Here is a 19,339-nt window from a genome sequence, read left to right as displayed (position 1 = left end):
TATTTATTGCGTAATTTTGTAATCTCTATTCAGACTTTTAAAAAAAATTGGCTATATTTATAAAAATTCTACAATCAACCTATAAAAAAAAAAACTTTCTTTTTTTCTATATTTTGTGATATTTCAGAAATGTTCAAATGCTTTTTTTTCCTTTGGCCACCTTTGTACTCAACTAATTTTAATTTATTATAACTTTTTAAGAAATTGATACTTATCAACTTAAATATTAAGCTTGGGCTGAAACTTCAATGAGTCTATAATATTGGCATCTATTTGTAATAAACATTAAATTTTTCTACCTTCTCTCAAATCACGAGAAATTTATAAAACATTTCAAATCAATCATTTCACCAACTATAAACATGATAACCTCGTATGAAATATTATTTTTGCTAGAAATGTAGAATTAACTAGAATAAACATACTTTTAAGAAAGTTCTCCGAATGAATTTCTAAGAAGAACCAGGAGAAGGAGTTAACCAATTGTAAATTTCTCGTAAATTAAACGGAATTTCTGGAAAACATGTTTATATTTGCTTAAATCAAATAAAGTAAAAAGTTTAACTTTATGGAAGCGAGTGTAATATTGTTTCTTTAAGTGGAACAGATATTTTCTAAAATTTTTGAGTTTTTATTTTGGATGTTTTAAATGTAATCTCAGTTTAATTATTCATTTATATAATTTAAAATCTTTTGCTAATAAAGTTTAATCATTTAACTGGGCATTACGTATTAACAATAATTCAGCTATGAGGAAAAAGTTAAGGTAAAATTTATCGTGTTTCTGGCTCTATGATAGCACCCAAAAGCTTGGTAATTATTATCGAAGCGCTTTAGTAAAGATTTGTTAAAATTAGCAATAAAATATGAATTTATTACCATTTTGTGATAAAATTCGGTATTGTAGTTGTGATAATTATACATTTCAGCAATGATACCTTAGAGCATGGCATAAAAACCATTTATTCGGTTAAGACAACTTTCCTGTTTTGTATTTTTTCACTAAATGAGTGGTAATAAGAACTTTTAATTTTTAAAATCAGAATTTCTGGTAGACCGTTATCATATGAACGAAAAAATTAATAATTAAATGGTTTGAATATCGCATAGTTTTATTTTTTGAATTGAATAATTATTATTTTCTTACGAGCAGTGTTATTATCATATAGCACAGTAATTTTACTAGAATTTTATCATCTGTGCGTCTTAGTATATATTTTTTTAAAAAATGGTTTCGAAGCATCGAATTTTAACTCCTCTGAGTTTCCTTCAACAGTCAAGCACGTTTTGATGCTTCTAGTTCCACTTTCCTCTTTAGTGATTCGTTAGAAGTTAATAGTATTTTTTAGTTTTTTTTCAGTTAAATATTAATTTTATTTTCCTCTTGTGGATAATTTACTGACAATGACTCTAAAAATATGTATTAAGTGTGAAGATTATTGGAGATGCTAGAATTTTCATACTCTACTTACTCAAAATGTTTAAAAACTTCATAATTTTGAAATTATTCCAAAGATGTGAATTTATGAGGTTTTTAATATTTGAGGGTCGCAGAAGTAGTAAATTTAGATTCGCACTGGTAACTTAAATATTAATCTCTACTTTTTGTACTCGACGTTAAATAGATGAAATGGCACTCAGCCTTTAGTTGTTGACAGGAGTTAATACCATATAATATTAAAACCGTCAACAAAAAAGAAAAGATTCAATGACTAATTCAAATAATTAGAGCCCGGTGCTTAATATTTTCAAAATTTTAATGATTGTAATATGTTGATAAATTGTTTGATAAATTGTTGATAAATTGATTGATTGTTGATAAACTAAACAACATTGCATTCTTTTTTTTACTGCATTTTTACTAATTCTTTGGCGTGTTTGCGATGGTGGATCAAATCAATCTTAGTAATTTTTACCTAGCTTCGGTAAAAAATACTAAGCTATTTGGGTTTCCCATAGAGTTAGAAACGCCGTAAATTTTACCTTATTCTGGTAGTTTTGACCTTACTTATTTTATCGGGGTATAAAGAACATTTCCTTTTTACCTTCTTTTTGAATGAAATGATCATTCTGGATTATAAATTCTTTATTCAAATTAAATTTGAATAAAGAATATTTTTAATTTTCATATTTAATTAATTTGTTAATCTATACAGTGAAACCTCCAAGAAAGATTACCTCTGAGTAGCGACCTTCTCTATGTACGACCACATTTTAGACACGGAGATTTTAGAAAACAACTAAGCATTTGAAACAAACAAACCTCTTCTCATTTTTTTAAGTAAACTAATTTTTATGACATACAATTAAATGCTATCTTAAACAAAAAAAACACAATTGTTTATTCATTTAAAATAGTTTTATTATTCGTAATTGGCAAGTGTGTTTTTATATGTAATTACATCAGTAGGGGTCATTTTTATTGACTCTAAATTTTATTCCTTGATCTGGTTTTCACGACACCAACACAAGTGACATTTCTGCACCAAGAAAATGACGCTGAGTAAAATCAAAGTCACTTGTGATAAATCATGTACCTTCGATACCATTTTGAAGTTAATGGAGGTAACTCCTAAGAACAACCAACCTCCATTAACGGCCAGTTAACTGTGGAACAGAAAAATGGTCGCTCTAGAGAGGTTTAACTGTATATGCTATAATTGTAACAAAATAGTGATAGTTATGAATTATTCACCACTACTTCTGCATAAAATGTAGAATTAAAATGATATTACCACCAGTATTTTCTAGCAGATTTGTTTTTATATAATTTTTAAAATCCGTTTTCCATTTTCTTTACAAAACCTATTGATATTTAAGGAGTATTTTTGAAGCTGCTTTCGATTTTGTAGACTTATTTACTATTTCAATATCAACTAATTTATACTTACTATTGGGTTGGCAACTAAGTTCCCCCCCCCCCCCCCCNTCCCCCCCCCCCCAGTTTTAAAATTTAAAGTATGGAGCCATTTCCTTTTTCTCAGTCAGTTCTCTTGTCGTTTGATGGGAATTAGCGTGCAATTGTGATGGCATGTCTTCGGATCATCCTCCAGGATGTTTCCCAGACCGTCGCCAATAGCCCATTGTGCAGCTCTAGTGCTACGTAAATTAGCAACAATAACAATAACAATTGGCGTGCGAACGTAACTTCAATCGCTCTTCATTGAACTCACGTGAAGGGCCAAAATGAGATGCGAATTGAAGTCTAAATTCAACTATTTCACACTCTCCATACATAACACATATGTCACAAAAGCTTTTGCAGCCCTTGATTACCTTTATTACCTTGACCAAAAGCAGAATGAATGTGTTGAAAATGCTTATTTTTCTCCAACTTGGTCCGGTCGAACATGATATCCTCGTATGCGAAAACGGAATAAGAAATAAAAATGGCTGGAACTTAGTTGCCTATTTACTTTTATGCACCACAAATAATTTTTACGTACCTTTTTAAAATCCATTTTCTTTATACACTTTCGGTGCAAAACCCTATTGATATCTGATGAGTTTTTCTGATGCTGCTAGCAAAGTGTTGTCTAATTAAATATTTACTCACTAGCGTGATTTGAAAGTAAAACTGAGGGTATCAATCCCATATGCTTGGGTACAATCCTCAACAAAACCCTCAATCCCTCTCCTGTAATCCGGAAAATACCTTAGCTTAATCAGATTTATGCTTTCATCAGACAGAAGTAACAAATGATACTGCATTCATATTAATTAGCCTGTCCCCCCCCCTACTTTCCTCGCCTTTCCCTTGCATTTGACAAATTGAGCCACTCCGGGAAATTAACCGTAAGTTTCCCCCCTTTTCCAGGAGCATAGCTCTTCACTTCGAATTCCATTACGTCATTCAGGTGGACAATTCCCCCCGGAAAGGGGGATAGAACTAGTGTTTTTATTACATCGTGTTCTAAGCCCCTTGTGGCATGGCGTCCTGGAGCGATGCTTCTGCTGTGTATGTCCTTGTTTTTTGATCGCCAAGATATCCATCGAATTGGGCAACCACCGTTTGGTAATTCTTGGGGGTCGACAATGATAAATCTGGAGTGTGATTACGGGTGCCGAAGTAGTAGCGAATGCCCCATAGTTTCTACAGGATGTATGTTTGTAGATCTTATCTTTTCGATGTTAAACAAATCAGATATGAGCGTACCATGTATGTTACGAGAATAAAATAGAGTGTTTGTACTGGGAAGAATAAAGGGCAATTTGTTATGCGTGTTGGTTGTGATTGCTTTTCGGGTGTTTAATGTTGTTGTGTCTGGAGCAATAAATAGTATCCAAAAAAAAAAGATAAGTCTTGCTTCAGTTTTTTTTTTTGGTCCATCCATAAGACTGTTGGGAATTTTATAAGGGATCGTCAAAACATTTAACTATTACAAACTAGTAACTCTTTTAAAACGTATAATGTCGCATATTTTTAGAGCCTTCTAAATTTCCCATCGAGTTGATAACTAGTGTTTAGTAATATTTGGGGATCAGCAATGAAAAATCTAGAGTATGATTACGAATCTCAAAGGTAGAGAATGCCCCATAGTTTCTACAGGATCACTTTTTAATGTTGAACAAATCAGATATGAAATAGAGTGTTCGTACTGAGAAGAATAAAGGGCAATTTGTTATGCGTGTTGGTTGTGATTGCTTTTCGGGTGTTTAATGTTGTTGTGTCTGGAGCAATAAATAGCATCCAGCAAAACGATAAGTCTTGCTTCAGTTTTTTTTTTGTCCATCCATAAGACAGTCGGTTATTTTATAAGGGATCGTCAAAACATTTAACTATTACAAACTAGTAACTCTTCTGAAACTTGTAATTTCGCAGATTTTTAGCTCCTTGTAAATTTTCCATCGTGTTGATAACTAGTGTTTGGTAATATTTGGGGATCGGCAATGAAAAATTTAAGAGTATGATTACGAATGTTAAAGGTAGAGAATGTCCCATAGCTTCTACAGGATCACTTTTTATTGTTAAACAAATTAGATATGAGAGTCCCATGAATGTTAAGGGAATCAAATAAAGAATTTTTATTGGGTAGGAAATGGGACAGTTTGTAATGCATTTCGGTTCTGATTGTTCTTTTGATGTTTTGATGTTACTGTGTCTAAAGCAATAAATAGTATGTAACAAAGTGATATGTTTTGTTTTAGCTCTGTTATTCATCAATAAATCCTACTCAAAATTTATGAGGGCACGTCTTAACATCTATTTATTTAAATTTAGTAAAACTTATTGAGATGGATAATTTTACCATTATGACTATATAATATCAATGATACTATTAGCTGTATTTTACTTGTAAATTTAAAGCAATGATCAGGCTTAAAGCAAAACTATCTTAAACTATTTTTATGTAGTTCAATGAAATGTTTGTTTAAGTGATATTTTTGTATAGTAAAAAAAAAAGAATCAATTGCATTTCTAATTAACTTCCATCTTTAAATTAAGAAATTTTTCAAATTTCAAAACATAGTATTTATTTCAAATTTTTATTTCCGTTAATTTACTGCATAGAGGATGAATCATTATTTATTTCATTAAAAATAAAAACTACTTAAAATAGCATTTAATGAAATTTTATTCTTCCGTTCGTGGGAATTGACCAGCGAGTGCCCACTTCAGCCAACCTTGTCAAGTAAAGCACTGTTTTTCTTAAAAAAAAAATTATTTATTATTATTATTACTAAGGAAAACTAATGTACGCTTTTCAAATTAGATTACAGTGGACATTATTAGAGACAGTATTTTTTAAAACTGCCACAGGAATTCGAATATTTATATCGTCCTGATATCTTTGACTATTATATATTTATGATTTTTTTAATGTTTTTAAAATCCTCCTAAGTAATGTTTAAAAAAAAGTCTACACATCACACATGGGGCCAAAAATAAATTCGAGGAAAAAAATGCTAGTGTCTATACATTAGTAAAAGGGACAGGGCTAACGACATAAAAACCAGTTTGATTGCCTGAGATTTTTCATAATCATCTTTTAACTTTTTTCGGTTTTTTCCAGCAATCAAATAAGATTTTATATTTCCAATCCCACGTTTTCAGTCTAGGATTTGCCAGTTCATAAAATATGATGTTCACATCTAAGGGGGAAAAATTTGGACATACTTCAATTATCCTATTTTTTCGTTCCATAATTCAAATTTTTCTATTAATTCTTACTTAACTTAAACTTTGCAACGTAAAATATGTACTCATTTTAAACCGAATTTTTTTTTTCCTTTTTGTAATGAAAGTTTATTTCAAGAATTGACAATGAAAATTATTTTTAGATGTACTGCACTTACGTGTAAAAATTATGATAAGTTACGTGTTTTAAACATCAAATAAATTATAATTAAGTTTTTATTATAAGGTTTCATTATAAAATTGTGTAACTAAATATCCTTACTCTTTTTTTCAGGAGATTAAACAACAATAAATTGAGAAGCTTACCTGACCTCTTATTTTCTACGATGCCGAATTTATTAAGATTGTAAGTAGATTACATTTTATTATTTTAACATTTGATATTTCCTAAGGTTAGTTAATATTTTTTTAAAACTAAGTTTCTCAAACTAACTTAAGTAATCGTTATATTGAAAAACAATAAATCATTTGAGTTCCTTTTATTACTTTCTTGCATCTATCAAATATCGCTCAATAGTTTAAAAGATCGAAGTTAAATTTTAAAAGTTTTGAAAGTTGACGGAAAGTTAATTAAAGAATTTGATTTTTAAAAAAAGTAATGATTAAATTGTGTTAGAAGGATTGTATATGATTGTTCTTCTTCAGTCTCATGCCCATAAAGAAAACAATAAAATAGAAATTTATTTTCTTTATATTTTAACTGGATTCTATCAGGGTGGGAGAATAATTTAGCTACAAGTATTCAATTCCCATTCATTAATAAAAAAGACATGTTAATTCTATTAGAGGTACCGCCGACCGTCCTGTGTAGGGGCAGAGAACTGTCCTTGCATCAGAAAGGTCCTGGGTTCGAATCCCGGGCAAGGCATGGATGTTTCTTTCTCTCTCTGTGTGTTCAATGTCCTTTCTTCTTTATGTGTGAATGTGACCCGCCCTATAAACGGGTTGTGGTTTTGTGAATGGCGTGGCAGAAGTCGAATTCCTGGTCATAGATGGCGCCACTGAAAAACAGAAACAATCGCTGCCTAAACAGGCATACGACAAAAAAAATAAATAAATAAAATAAATAAGCGGTACCTTTTGATAGATGAAGGTTGACATTGCCGATAGCAAAGGGTGACTCTCAGACGTGTTCTGAACACGCTTGTCGCGTCCAACACACCTACCTCGACTGAAACGCGCTCTTCAATTTGAAAACGCCTAGTTCGATGGATGGTTCACAGTGAACCATCTATTCCTAACTATTTCTGACTGTGTCATTGACTACTGCTCATTCTCGATCACACACAACGGTGGCCTGTACATACTCGACTGTTAATTGCAACTCAGGACCGATCATATCCACAAGTTACCCTAATACAGCTCTCACGACCAGCAGTCAGAGCCCCGATCTTAATACAGCTTTCCCGCCTTCTCGTAAAACAGAAATGAATCAACTAGTGGTATCCATTCATCGAATTCTATTGCAGGTAGAATTTTGGTGGAGGAGTAATGTAGCGTAGCTAACACTACAGTTGTTACACGTTAACTCGATTCCATCTTTAGGTAACTTTTGACAGATGACGGTTGACATTGTTGTTGACTTAGCCTTACAGAAAGTTTCCGAAATATTAAGAATCGTTTTTCAAAACTATATGTACTGGTAGTTGCATCATATATTCAGAAACATTTTACAATTTTTTCGCAGTGTGGTTCTTCATCTCATGCTCTAAGGTTTTTTTAGACCATTTTGGCATTTTGGAGCACTTATCACTGTTTATAGCTCTGTATTGTTATTCATCGAATTCTAAAATAAACTATAAATATTACTCTTTTTTTGTTTTTGCAAAACTTTTGCCTTAATAATGCCTTTATAATAACAATTCTATGTACTCGTATATATATTTTACTATGAATAATATTTAGTTATTATTTTAAGAAAAAAAAAGTAATTTAGTAAGAATGTTAAGATCTATCATTATTTAATAATGTGCCTTATACTATGCATTCATATATACATTTTAATATGAATAATATTTTGTTAATATTTTAATAAAAAATTATCCATTCTAATAAAATAACATTGCTAAGGTCAAATATTAACAAGCTATATCATCGAGGTATGTATTTATCATGTTTAAAAAAAACAAAGAAATTGCATAATTTTCTGCTTCCTTAGATTGTGATAATCGATATTTTCTTTTAAGTGAAGGTGAAAAAGAACTCTAAAAATAGAAGTATTAAAGAGTTAACGCTCTTTTAAGCTGATAAAACTATTTTATCACGCAAGATGCATGTTCAATGATTAAATAATCAATGTATTACAGTTCAAAGCACATACTTCAGTAACGCGTCATTGATAAAATACTCTGAAATATAAAAGACTTTTCTTTTTTTAAGCGGGAAATCGCTTTGAGTGCAATAGGTAAAAACTGGTATTAGGATTTGTTTTCATTTGATTAAAAGCTAACTAAACATTTTGTTAACTTTTATTGTCATTAAAACAGTTAAGTATTTTTTTAAAGCTCGTGAATTTTTCTGAGTTTTTAAACATTAACATTTGATATACGACATATGCTTTAGGCAATGTAGTAAAAAGCCACACTTTTTTCATAGCTGGAATTTTTTTTAATCGAATTGTTTCCTCGCATTGTTTCCAGATGTGTACTTCACAATATTCTGCAATTTGCTCACAATTGTCACAGATGTTTTCATGTGTTTTTATTGCGCCTTTTTTATACATCACTCCCGAAAACTAGACGTAGCTATTAAAATATATAATGTTAATAAAGTGTTGTTTTTTTATAGGGGAATATATTGAAATTTTAAACAGTTAAAAAATTTTTGATATCAATAATGTAAAAATGTTTTGAAGCGTTTATCAACATATTTACTAGGTTAATATCTAAAATGAAGAAAAGTTTTAAGGACAGTTGTGAAATAAATTAATTTTCAGAATGTCATATAATATTTACAATAATTCCATACTTATTTTCTCAAAGTATCAATTAATATGCGCATGTGCTGCATTTTCGACACATAAAAGGTATTGATCAGGTGGCGAATGACATACAATGTTTAAATCGCCATGTGGCTGGTGGCAAACGTACATTTTACCCACCATCAAAATGTTACTGTTCAAAACAAATATTTATGAAATACTCAAACAAATCTTAGCATTTCAACTTCTTTTTAAACTAGATTAAATTGTTAAAAAGCGTCAGAGAGAAATTAATACTCAGCGGTAAACACATTTTTAGAATTACTTTGTGAATGTTATTAATGTATAATTTGCATTTATTTAAAAAGCCGTTGAGGAAATAAACTTTTAGCTAGACAGCAGCCATTTAGTTGTAACTTTCTATCAATTGCGTAACATGTCAAAATAACACAAGTTTACCTTAAAACAGTGGTAGGCAATTTAATGAAGGTTGCCACTATTTGAAAAACAAAAATGCGCGTCAATTGCAACCTTTCCTACAACTAAATAATTTAAAAAAAGATAATTTTTTTAAATATTTATTATGACTTGTGGTTTTATGCTGTTAGGAAATTTTTATATGAAGTCTGAGCAATAGAGATTTGAAAATATTAATATTTAAGATAAAACAAAAAGACAAACTAAAGCTTAATTGTTATTTGATATTTTAAAAGCTTAGACAGTTTATCTTCGTGAAATACAATTTAATAACTTGAAATAAAGGAATATGAATAAATTTTAAAAATTCCCATATTTGCTAAATGTGACTTTTAAATTTGTACTCATGTATTTTAAACAAGGATTGATTAATTCTTGAAGATGTTAACAAAACTATGAATTTAAGGTGCATATCAATTAATTTAATAGGATATATTGAATTGATTTTTTAAAAAAAATAATAGATAAAATTGATTCACAAACAAATGTCAACTCTCGTCAATTTTGGTCGCGATTCGGCGTAGCAGTATTTGGTACCAAATAAATATGGTTTTAATCAAATTCCTGAAGCATTGTTATTTTTTAAGAAATTCCTGAAGCATTGAAAAGCCCTGTTATTTTTTAAAAACTTTTTTCTAATTTTTTTTTTTAAATGCCATCAGGTGTCACTGTTAAATCTCCACAGAACAGTTAAGCACATCCATAGTAAAGAATATTTATCTCTAAGACCATTCATTAAATAAAAAATAAACTTTTGGGGAACTGTAAACTTACCAAGTTCTCTTAAAAAAAATCCTAAAATATGTATTTGCAATGTTATTGAAAAAGCTTCTTGGGTGTGACTTAAAATTTCTTCAAGAAATGATTTATTTTTTGACTTTCTATCACAATAGAGAATTTTTATGATTTATTCATTAATTCACTTTTTCTCCACTTTTCTCTGTATAAACACACAATCACTTTTCGCCGTTAGGTTTGAAAAATATAGACTTCGGCACTGCTATTTTTCACGGTACATTACCCCTCTTCTTTGTTCAGAAGATAAAAAAAATGATTATTAGTCTTAAGGATGTTTGTAGTCTTTGAAAGAATAAGAAACATGCGTGTGTGTCTGCGTATAGGATACTCGTTTATTTCCATTAATGATTCTAAAAAACGCAATAAACAAAATCATTTACAGACACTTTAAAAGCTGATTCTTTCTTTCGTTTCTTTTTCAAACCACGTGCACTTTCTTAAAATTATTCGTTTACTTGATACACCCTAGATTCCAGTTTATTTTGTCTAATTTTTAGTTTATATAATTGTAGCTTATATATATACGCCGAAGAACCATTACAGTATGACCACCCTCCATCTATAACAATGGGCTCGCCCAGGTTTACATGGTTTCTCGCCCTGGAACAATGTTTTCATGGGGCACATTAGGACCCATAATCCTCATAGAACAATCCCTGACTTCTGTAAGCTACTTGAACATAGTTGCAGACCAGGTTCACCCATTCATGGCAACAGTTTTTCCTGCGGGGGATGGTGTTTACCAACAGGATAATGCACCATGTTATAAGGGTTGAATCGTCATGGATTGGTTCGAGGAACATTCCAGTGACTTTCAAGTCATTTCTTGGCCCCCAAATTCATCTGACCTTAATCCAATAGAGCATTTGTGGTCCTATTTGGAAAATCAAATTTGTGATGCCACGCTACCCCCTCGCAATGTGAGGGAATTGCAGGACCAGTTGGTGAGCGCTTGGTACCAGATACCTCAGACTACCTATTAGCACCTTGTGGAATCAATGCCACGACTGGTGCTAGCAACTTTGAGGGCTAAAGGTGGTCCTACATGTTATTAGCAGTGTGGTCATAATGTAATGGCTCTTCGGTGTATATNAATTATTCTTTATTCAGAAATATCGCATTTATACCAATAGATGTGTCTTGATAACGACTATTGGATTCCCCATTTTTAGTTTCTCTTAATATTAATTTATTATTTGTGTGTATATATATATATATATATTTATATATATGTGTGTGTGTGTATGACAAAAAGAAAATTAAGAAAAACAATAAGTTTTATTTACTGCGCACAAGCTGCAAGTAAATATAACTCATAAAATAAGTTCAAAATGTAAAGAAAACATGGACAAAATTACAGAACAATGAAAAGAGGGGAGAAAGAAAAATAATAATAAAAATAATAAGAATCCGGGGAAAAAAATCCAAAAAAAAAGAAAAAAATTGATTAAAATCCAGAAAATAAAAGATGTAATCTTTTAATCGGCTCACACGATTATATCCGCAAATAGGAGTGCTTTCTAATATTGTATTAATATAGCCGAAGCAAAATATATCCTTTTTGCGGACATAATCGTGTGAAAAAAGATTATATTTTTTATTTTCCAGATTTTTATTAATTTTTTCCTTTTTTTGGGATTTTTCCGGATTCTCATTTTTATTATTCTTTTTCCCCTTTTTTCATTGTTCTGTAATTTTATCCATGTTTTCTCTACATTTTGAACTGAGGACCTACAATAAATTACGAAAGAAAGTATTTTCGAACACCCTGTGCCAGAAAATCAAGCAAAAAAAACTTTTAACTTGTATTGATTACTTTAGTTGTTATTTTTAATAACGGCATAAAGTTTTGCAAACCTAGAGTAAATATTTATGGAAATATGGACATTTTTATAAAAAATTATTATTATTTTTTTTTTTTTGCCTTGCGCATTTTTGCTATAACTTCATAAATATTCAATGGATATTCATAACCATTCAATAAATTACAAAAATGAAATATTGTAGATGTTAATATTTATCTACTAGTATTCAATCTTTTAAAATCTATTTTTTTTTTTTTTAAATTATGAGGCATTTCTACTAGGGCCATTAAAGATTGAGCCCTAAAAGTAGTACCGTGCTTGGCTATGGTTAAATGATGATCAAATTGTGTATATTGTTAAATTATGTAAACTTAAGGTTTTTTAAATGTATTCTTCCTAAATTCAAAACATTTATTCTTAAACGTAAATGTTTCCCGTAACTTACATTAAACACATTTTATTTACCTATTGACAGAAATCGTAGACTAAAGAGCTTTGGTTTACTCTTCTCCTTATTTATTTTCGCATCTAAGAGAATTTACTAGAATACCGAAAGAAAAAAAATCAAAATAAAAAGTACAGAAGCTTCAAAATAAATTAAAATATTCAGCGAGAAAACTTTTCCAGAAAGTCCATACAAGCTGCTTTCAATTTCTGCTGTCACATCATTTTCAAGGAAATCGTGTTATCGATGCTTTTAAAATATGAAACTTCGTTTGAATTTGAAAATGTATTTTTCTAAAGAATTATCATGATGTTTCTCAGATATGCTTTAGAGAATAAATGGCAGCTCTTTTGCGAGTACAATAGAAGACTTTTTTTATAAGACGTATCAAATGTGACTATTATATTATGAGTCAATACAGTTGCATAAAACATTTTTTATCGTCTTATGAATTATTTATTTTTAAACTCTTACTGGCAATTCGAAGTTTTACTTTGTACTTGAAATATGCCCATGTGTGCATAGCTTTTGCAAATTTATAAAAAGTTATAATTATAAATTATAATTTTTTTTAAATTTTCGCTGGATGATAGTTAAATTTTATTAAGTTTGAAAATCAATTGTTTTTCTAATGAAACTAAATTTTAAATTCTTTTAAATTATTTTATAAAAAAGTTATTTTCTAAATTAATTGTTAAAAGAAATAGATATCTGTAAATTATTCAAATACATATCATGATTTAAATGGGTAAACTGTTAAAGGATACTATTTTTTAACAATAGAATAATTTTTTGACCATTATCCTTTTTCTAAATTATTCCTTAACAGTTAATATAAGTTAATATTTTTTAACAATTAAATAATTCATAAAAAGTTATAATTTTTGCTTATTATTTTTTAATTTAAATATAGGATGTTAATGTAGATTGTTATTAGAGGATAATATTTAATCACAATAAATTTGAATATTATAATTTTTCAAAATTATTCCTTAGCAGTTATTATTAGACAATGCAACATAAGAGTTCAAAACTTCTATATTATCTTTATCATATTAATATTATTGTTTTTTAAGTATTCTTTAAAAATTGAATAATTATTTGAATATTATAATGTTTTGAACAGTTAATATAAGATAAGGTTCCTTAAAAACGGAAAAATTTCTCACTAATTACCATTTCTGTAAAGAAATAATGCAGTCCTAATAATTAATAATAATGCCTAATAATTAATCTTTAACAGTTCAATTATTCATGGAATATTTAGTATATTAATAAATTTTTTGAATATTTTCTAACTTTTTAACAACTGGTACGAGATTTTATTCCTTCAAAGATTAAATTACTCTTCGAATATTTAACATTTTCATAACTCGAATATTCAATATTTCGCTAGTTCATTTAAATAAATAAATAATTTTTAAATTTATTGAAAGAACATAATTACATGAGATTAATAAATTCATTAGGAGTTTTGTGAATAACAGCTTTTTTTGTATAATCTGTTCAAAATATTTAATACATTAACCTGTTATATAATTTATTTAAACTAAATAAAATTATTGCTAGCAAAATTTCATCAATATTTTTTAAACAATTAAAGGAAATAATTTAAACACGTTGATAGATCTAGTCATTAATTTAACGCTAGAGGCAAACTATCTTGTATTTATTCCGTTGATTATTAATGATTGAGAAAATAAATTGATGTTGATCTGGTTATTAGAAACTTCAAACCAAGTAATTGTTAGTGAAAAATATATGACACAAACACGGTAATAGATAATAAATCTTGTATGATTATATACAATAGGTGTTAAGGTGAAAACAAAGATTGATTATTGTTTTTATTGCAATATGAAAGTGATCTGGTTTATTTTTTAGACAGCCCGAAAAAATTTATTATTTTACAAACTCCTTTCATCCTATAATAACTCGCGTACACACTATAAATTCATAACACGTATACACCTCAACACCATCTTATGAACTTAAAATGTTAGTTACTATTGATGGCGATAACTAGATTCGCACCCGCCAATTAACGCCAAATGAAATGCCAACGGTGATTTCCTTTAATAACACCTCGTGTCTGACTTCACGGGGTAAAGGTTACTTTTTTTTGCAATTTTTGTGCTCAATTTTGAAATTTATCTTCCTCAAAATATTAAAAAAAAAAAGAAAACTATTTTTACGGGTAAAAAATAGATCTTTCGTTCAGTGGAAAAGAGATACATTTCGTTCCATAATTGCGTTAATTCCGTTCCGTTAATTGCGAAAGGTCTGATAATTAAATTGCTAACATTTGTGAAAGAATTTTGATGCTTTAATAGAGAATTATCGATTTTTCACAGACTGGTTTCCGATGACAAAAAAATTAATGGGAGGGGGGAGGGAAATACGAGAAAACGATTTCGTTTGATATTTTGGGGTTTCCAATTTAAACCATAATTAGTTATCTGTAGTAATTAGAGAATTGATGTCAGAGGAAAGTAATGGGTGAAATGCGTAATTGCCACTTGTTTAATGATTTTGGAAATCTAAGTTTCAGATTCCCTATGGCTATGAAGGAAATCAATTTAAATATTAAGTTGCAATGAATTAAAAGCTGCGTTAATATAGAAAGTTGCAATTAGCTGTTTATATTTGATAAACAACTTTGATTCTATTAATTTTGGCGGCAATTATTTGAATTAAAATAAGTGGTAAGATGAATTCCTTGTATTTTATTAATTGTATCAGAGAGGGAAATATAAAGAATATTTATTCGAATCGTAGTTATTATAGGATTCCTTTCAAACAGAAAAGGAATTCTACTCTTTTCATATTAACCTAAGGAAAATTATATGACCGCAATTTCCTTAGTTATTAAATAACTAATTGCAATTTCTTTTTAGCATTTTTTGTTATTAATATATACTTATAACTTATACTTATAACTTATACTTATAACTTATACTTATAACTTATACTCATAACTTATACTTATAACTTATACTTATAACTTATAACTTATACTTATAACTTATACTTATAACTTATACTTATAACTTATACTTATAATTTTAAAACTTTGAAATTTGTTAACTATTAGTTTAGTAAAACACATTTTATTGTATAAAAAGAAATCAAATTTTCTCTTAGTCATTTTGTTTCGTTGTAGAAAATCGTTTAAGTTTAGTAATAAGCAAGCGTGTTCGAAATTAATGTTTATTATTTTTAACGTAATGATTTATAGTTTTTTTTTTGTAAGAAAATGTGTAATATTTTGTAATATAAATTTCGTTAAGATAAATTTCTTTAGACTGTTATTTTAAAATTACTGTTGATTTATCAAACCAAATTTTCAAAGAATCTCTTGCTTCACAAGCAGTGTAATAAATGTAGCTTTCCTTGTAATCTACACTGTAGTAATACGAAATATTGCTATTCAAACTATCACGATACCAAATGTAAATTAATATTTTTCGAGAATATAATTAAAAAAAAGTATGATTTATTTTATTAAATGCAATAACATGTCAATTGGTATTTGACAAAAGTGTAATGATGCTCTTGAAATAAAAATAAACTATTGTAATATTTAAAAAAAAGTAGTTTATCTCAAAATGGTGGTTTACTGAAAAAAGAATTAAATACGTAAGCTGTTAGCTAAAATGCTCAAATATATGATATATGATGATTTGTGTTAGCAGCATTTGGAAAATAATATTTCATAGAAATCATTGATAATTAACGTATCTTAACAAAGTACGGGAATAGCCCCCCCCCCAAAAAAAAAAAAATAACCGAATAAATCTTCAGTTCTAGTCGGTCAATATTCATTTACCCATATATTTATTGATTAAGGATTGAAACATATACTCTTATACAATTTTACTCTGAATTGATAATTTAGTATAGAAAAGTTAACTACAATAACAAATGTGCTGTAACTTTGTAAGTTAGTGTAAAAACATTAAATCCAATTTCTATTGTGCTATGTCGCATATGAATTAAAACATAATTTCAGCATTAATTGCAGTAAAAATTCATTATTTACTAGTTATATAGAATTATCAACTCTATTATCCGTTGTTTTAAGAATTAATAGGTAGCGATAAAAACAGCTATTTCAATACCGAGTGCGCTTTGAATTTACAATTTATAAAAAAAAATATCTATTCGATTATCAATTGCGCTATAAATTTTTACATTTGGATTGAAGCGGTATTTCCTATATCAGTTGCTCTATAATTTTTAATTCAAGACAGAATTATTAGTAAAAGCATTGCAACTAAAGTTTTTATTTAACTAATTTATCAGTGCAATACTTTTCATTTTAAGTTTTAGTTGCTCTATTAAGATTAACATTGTGACCATAGAAATTTATCAAATTAAAACAGAATCAACAAGCCTGGAGCGAGTGGATCGAATTTATTTCTTATTCTCATCACTCTTACGAGGAATATTTAGTTATTAATTCTCATTTATTTAATATGCTCTTTCGGTTTTAGATTGTATATATGGTGCCTTAATGTATTTTAAAACGTTCATAATCCAAACATCAACAAATCGCTGAATATTCACCCAATTTCTAAAAATTATTCCAGTCACATTCTATCATTTCTGTCTTTTTTTCCTAAATTCTATATGACAAGGTAAAAAGAAACTCTTTAATCTTCTTGCTTCTCAGGTGCTAAATACATATTCCCGACAGCTAAAAAGCTGGTACGCCAAGTCCCCCGCCAACTCACCATTCTTAGCCAATTTAGTCACGTAGAAGACAATAAGGCGGGCCACCATTTTTCAAATCTAGGATTAACTGTTGCAAAGGAATGGCCCGATTATGAGCGGGCTCAGCTAATAATACGCAGCGTGAGGTCGGAAAAATTCACATAGGCAAAGAAAACTATTGTGCTTTAAGTTTAGCAGTGATCCTTGAATTGTTTCCTCCAGTTTCTCCATAATTTATTTATTTATCTCGCCCACTTTATTTTGAATTAATTTTGTTAAACTATTTTAATTAAGTTTATACAGGAAGGGAGGGGTTGTTTGTGTGCATTTCATTAAGGTTTTTATTGAGTTTGAAAGTTGACTAAATCGGAAATAAGTTTAGACTAGATAACTATTGTACTATGCCCTTTCTTTCTATGGGTTAGATACTTATGTGGATTAACTTATAGTAAATGGCTATTTAAAAGTCAAACAAATATCGGAACTTAATTTATCAATAGCACAGCAAATATTTTAGAAATAGTAATTAGGAATATTAGTATGTTGATTTTTGTACGTTTCTCTTAAGTGAATTAGTACCATTTTCTCTTTAATTTTGCTTTTTAGAATATAAGTACTAATAATTGAATGTAAGTTTTTTTTCAGAATATTAATACATTTTCATTTCAAATAAAATTAACTTTAAAATCTTTGGTTTTATGGTAATACGTTTTAAAAGAATTATTTTCGAATCCTATCTTTTTATGGGTTCGATAATTCTGTGGATTAGCTAATATTTATTTCCAGTTTCAGCAAACTGTATTTTAAGTCTAAAAAATATCTAACCTTATTTTAGAAATGACTTAGCGTATAAAAAATAATTACGTATTAAAGTACGTGCAATGAACTATTTTTTTTTTTTAAAAATCAAATAAAGCGATAAGCTAGCAAACATCACTGATGCTATTCATAAAATATTTTAATAAATTGAGTTGTCTGTAGTTTAATTTAAAATAATGGCTAATGCTTGAGAAATAAATTTAGAAAATTTCATTTTTCAAACAGCCCTTCTGAACGATCTAATTGAAAATTTCGATAGAAATTTTGGATCGGTGTCTTAAATTGTCCCTTGCAGCTACTGCCCAAAATTATATACATATTCTGGATTTATAAGAGAGACATACTAGAGATGAGATCGGGTTCGCTTTTGGAAGTCCAAACCCACCCTAGTTCGAAGAATTTTAATCCGAGCTCACCCAAGCCCGAGATATATCAAAATACATAAAATTATTTAAGAATCCTCCCGGGATATACGTCGGATAAAGGCCAAATTTTGCGGTCTCGCCATTAGACCTTTGCTATCTAAACTAGAAAAATAACCATTAAAACCTTTTTATCCTAATTAATAAATTTAACATTTAATAACATTACCAAACATTTGCAAGTGAAAAATGTGTGACAATTTTATCCTTAGTTCGAGCCCGTTCGAATCTGAAAACTTTTTTAAGTAAGCGAATCCTGAGCACATCTCATCTCTAAGCCTCAGAAACTCTTTATTTTATTATATATAAATAATTGTTAGTTTTATTATTATTATCGGCATTTTTATTACGAATTTATTTTTGTTAAATGATATTATAAGTATTTACCAGTGTTATGACCTTTAAATCTTAATGTATCTCAATATAGTTTAAAAAAAATATTTTCATTGATAATTAAGCATTTCCTGCATGCAAGAAGAAAAAAACCTTAATTTATTTTTATTCTGAAGAAACTTTTATTCTTTTTCATTCTTAAGTTGATAAGTTTCAGATTTTATCTTGTTCCTAAACGAATAAGTAGCTAAGTGCATGCTTTCTTAAACCATCATCCATTTTTAGATGACTAAAATGAGATAATGTAAATGACTCTTATAATATGCGTACTTTTCATACCAGTTCTTTTTTTACAAGATTTTTAAGTGAGCTTTTAACATTTTTTATAGTGGAATTCAGAAGCCGGAAGAGTTTATTTGCATAAGTATAAATACATTCCGGTAAATGCGATTCTGGATACAGTGC

At 28.7% G+C, this 19,339-nt stretch overlaps 1 protein-coding gene across 4 annotated transcripts in view; it reads left to right on the top strand.

Moving 5' to 3' along the window:
• LOC107443293 (slit guidance ligand) overlaps positions 1-19,339 on the top strand; it is a 338,907-nt gene that overhangs the window by 150,406 nt on the left and 169,162 nt on the right. For all 4 annotated transcript variants that reach the window (XM_071182347.1, XM_071182346.1, XM_071182345.1 and 1 more), the window contains exon 4: positions 6,414-6,485. In XM_071182347.1, coding sequence (XP_071038448.1) covers positions 6,414-6,485 — 72 coding nt within the window. The remainder of the gene's footprint in view (positions 1-6,413; positions 6,486-19,339) is intronic.

Source organism: Parasteatoda tepidariorum, chromosome 6 (genome assembly GCF_043381705.1).
Source record: "Parasteatoda tepidariorum isolate YZ-2023 chromosome 6, CAS_Ptep_4.0, whole genome shotgun sequence".
Lineage (NCBI taxonomy): Eukaryota > Metazoa > Arthropoda > Arachnida > Araneae > Theridiidae > Parasteatoda > Parasteatoda tepidariorum.
Note: the sequence above shows the minus strand (reverse complement) of the source record. Positions and strands in the feature narration are given on the sequence as shown.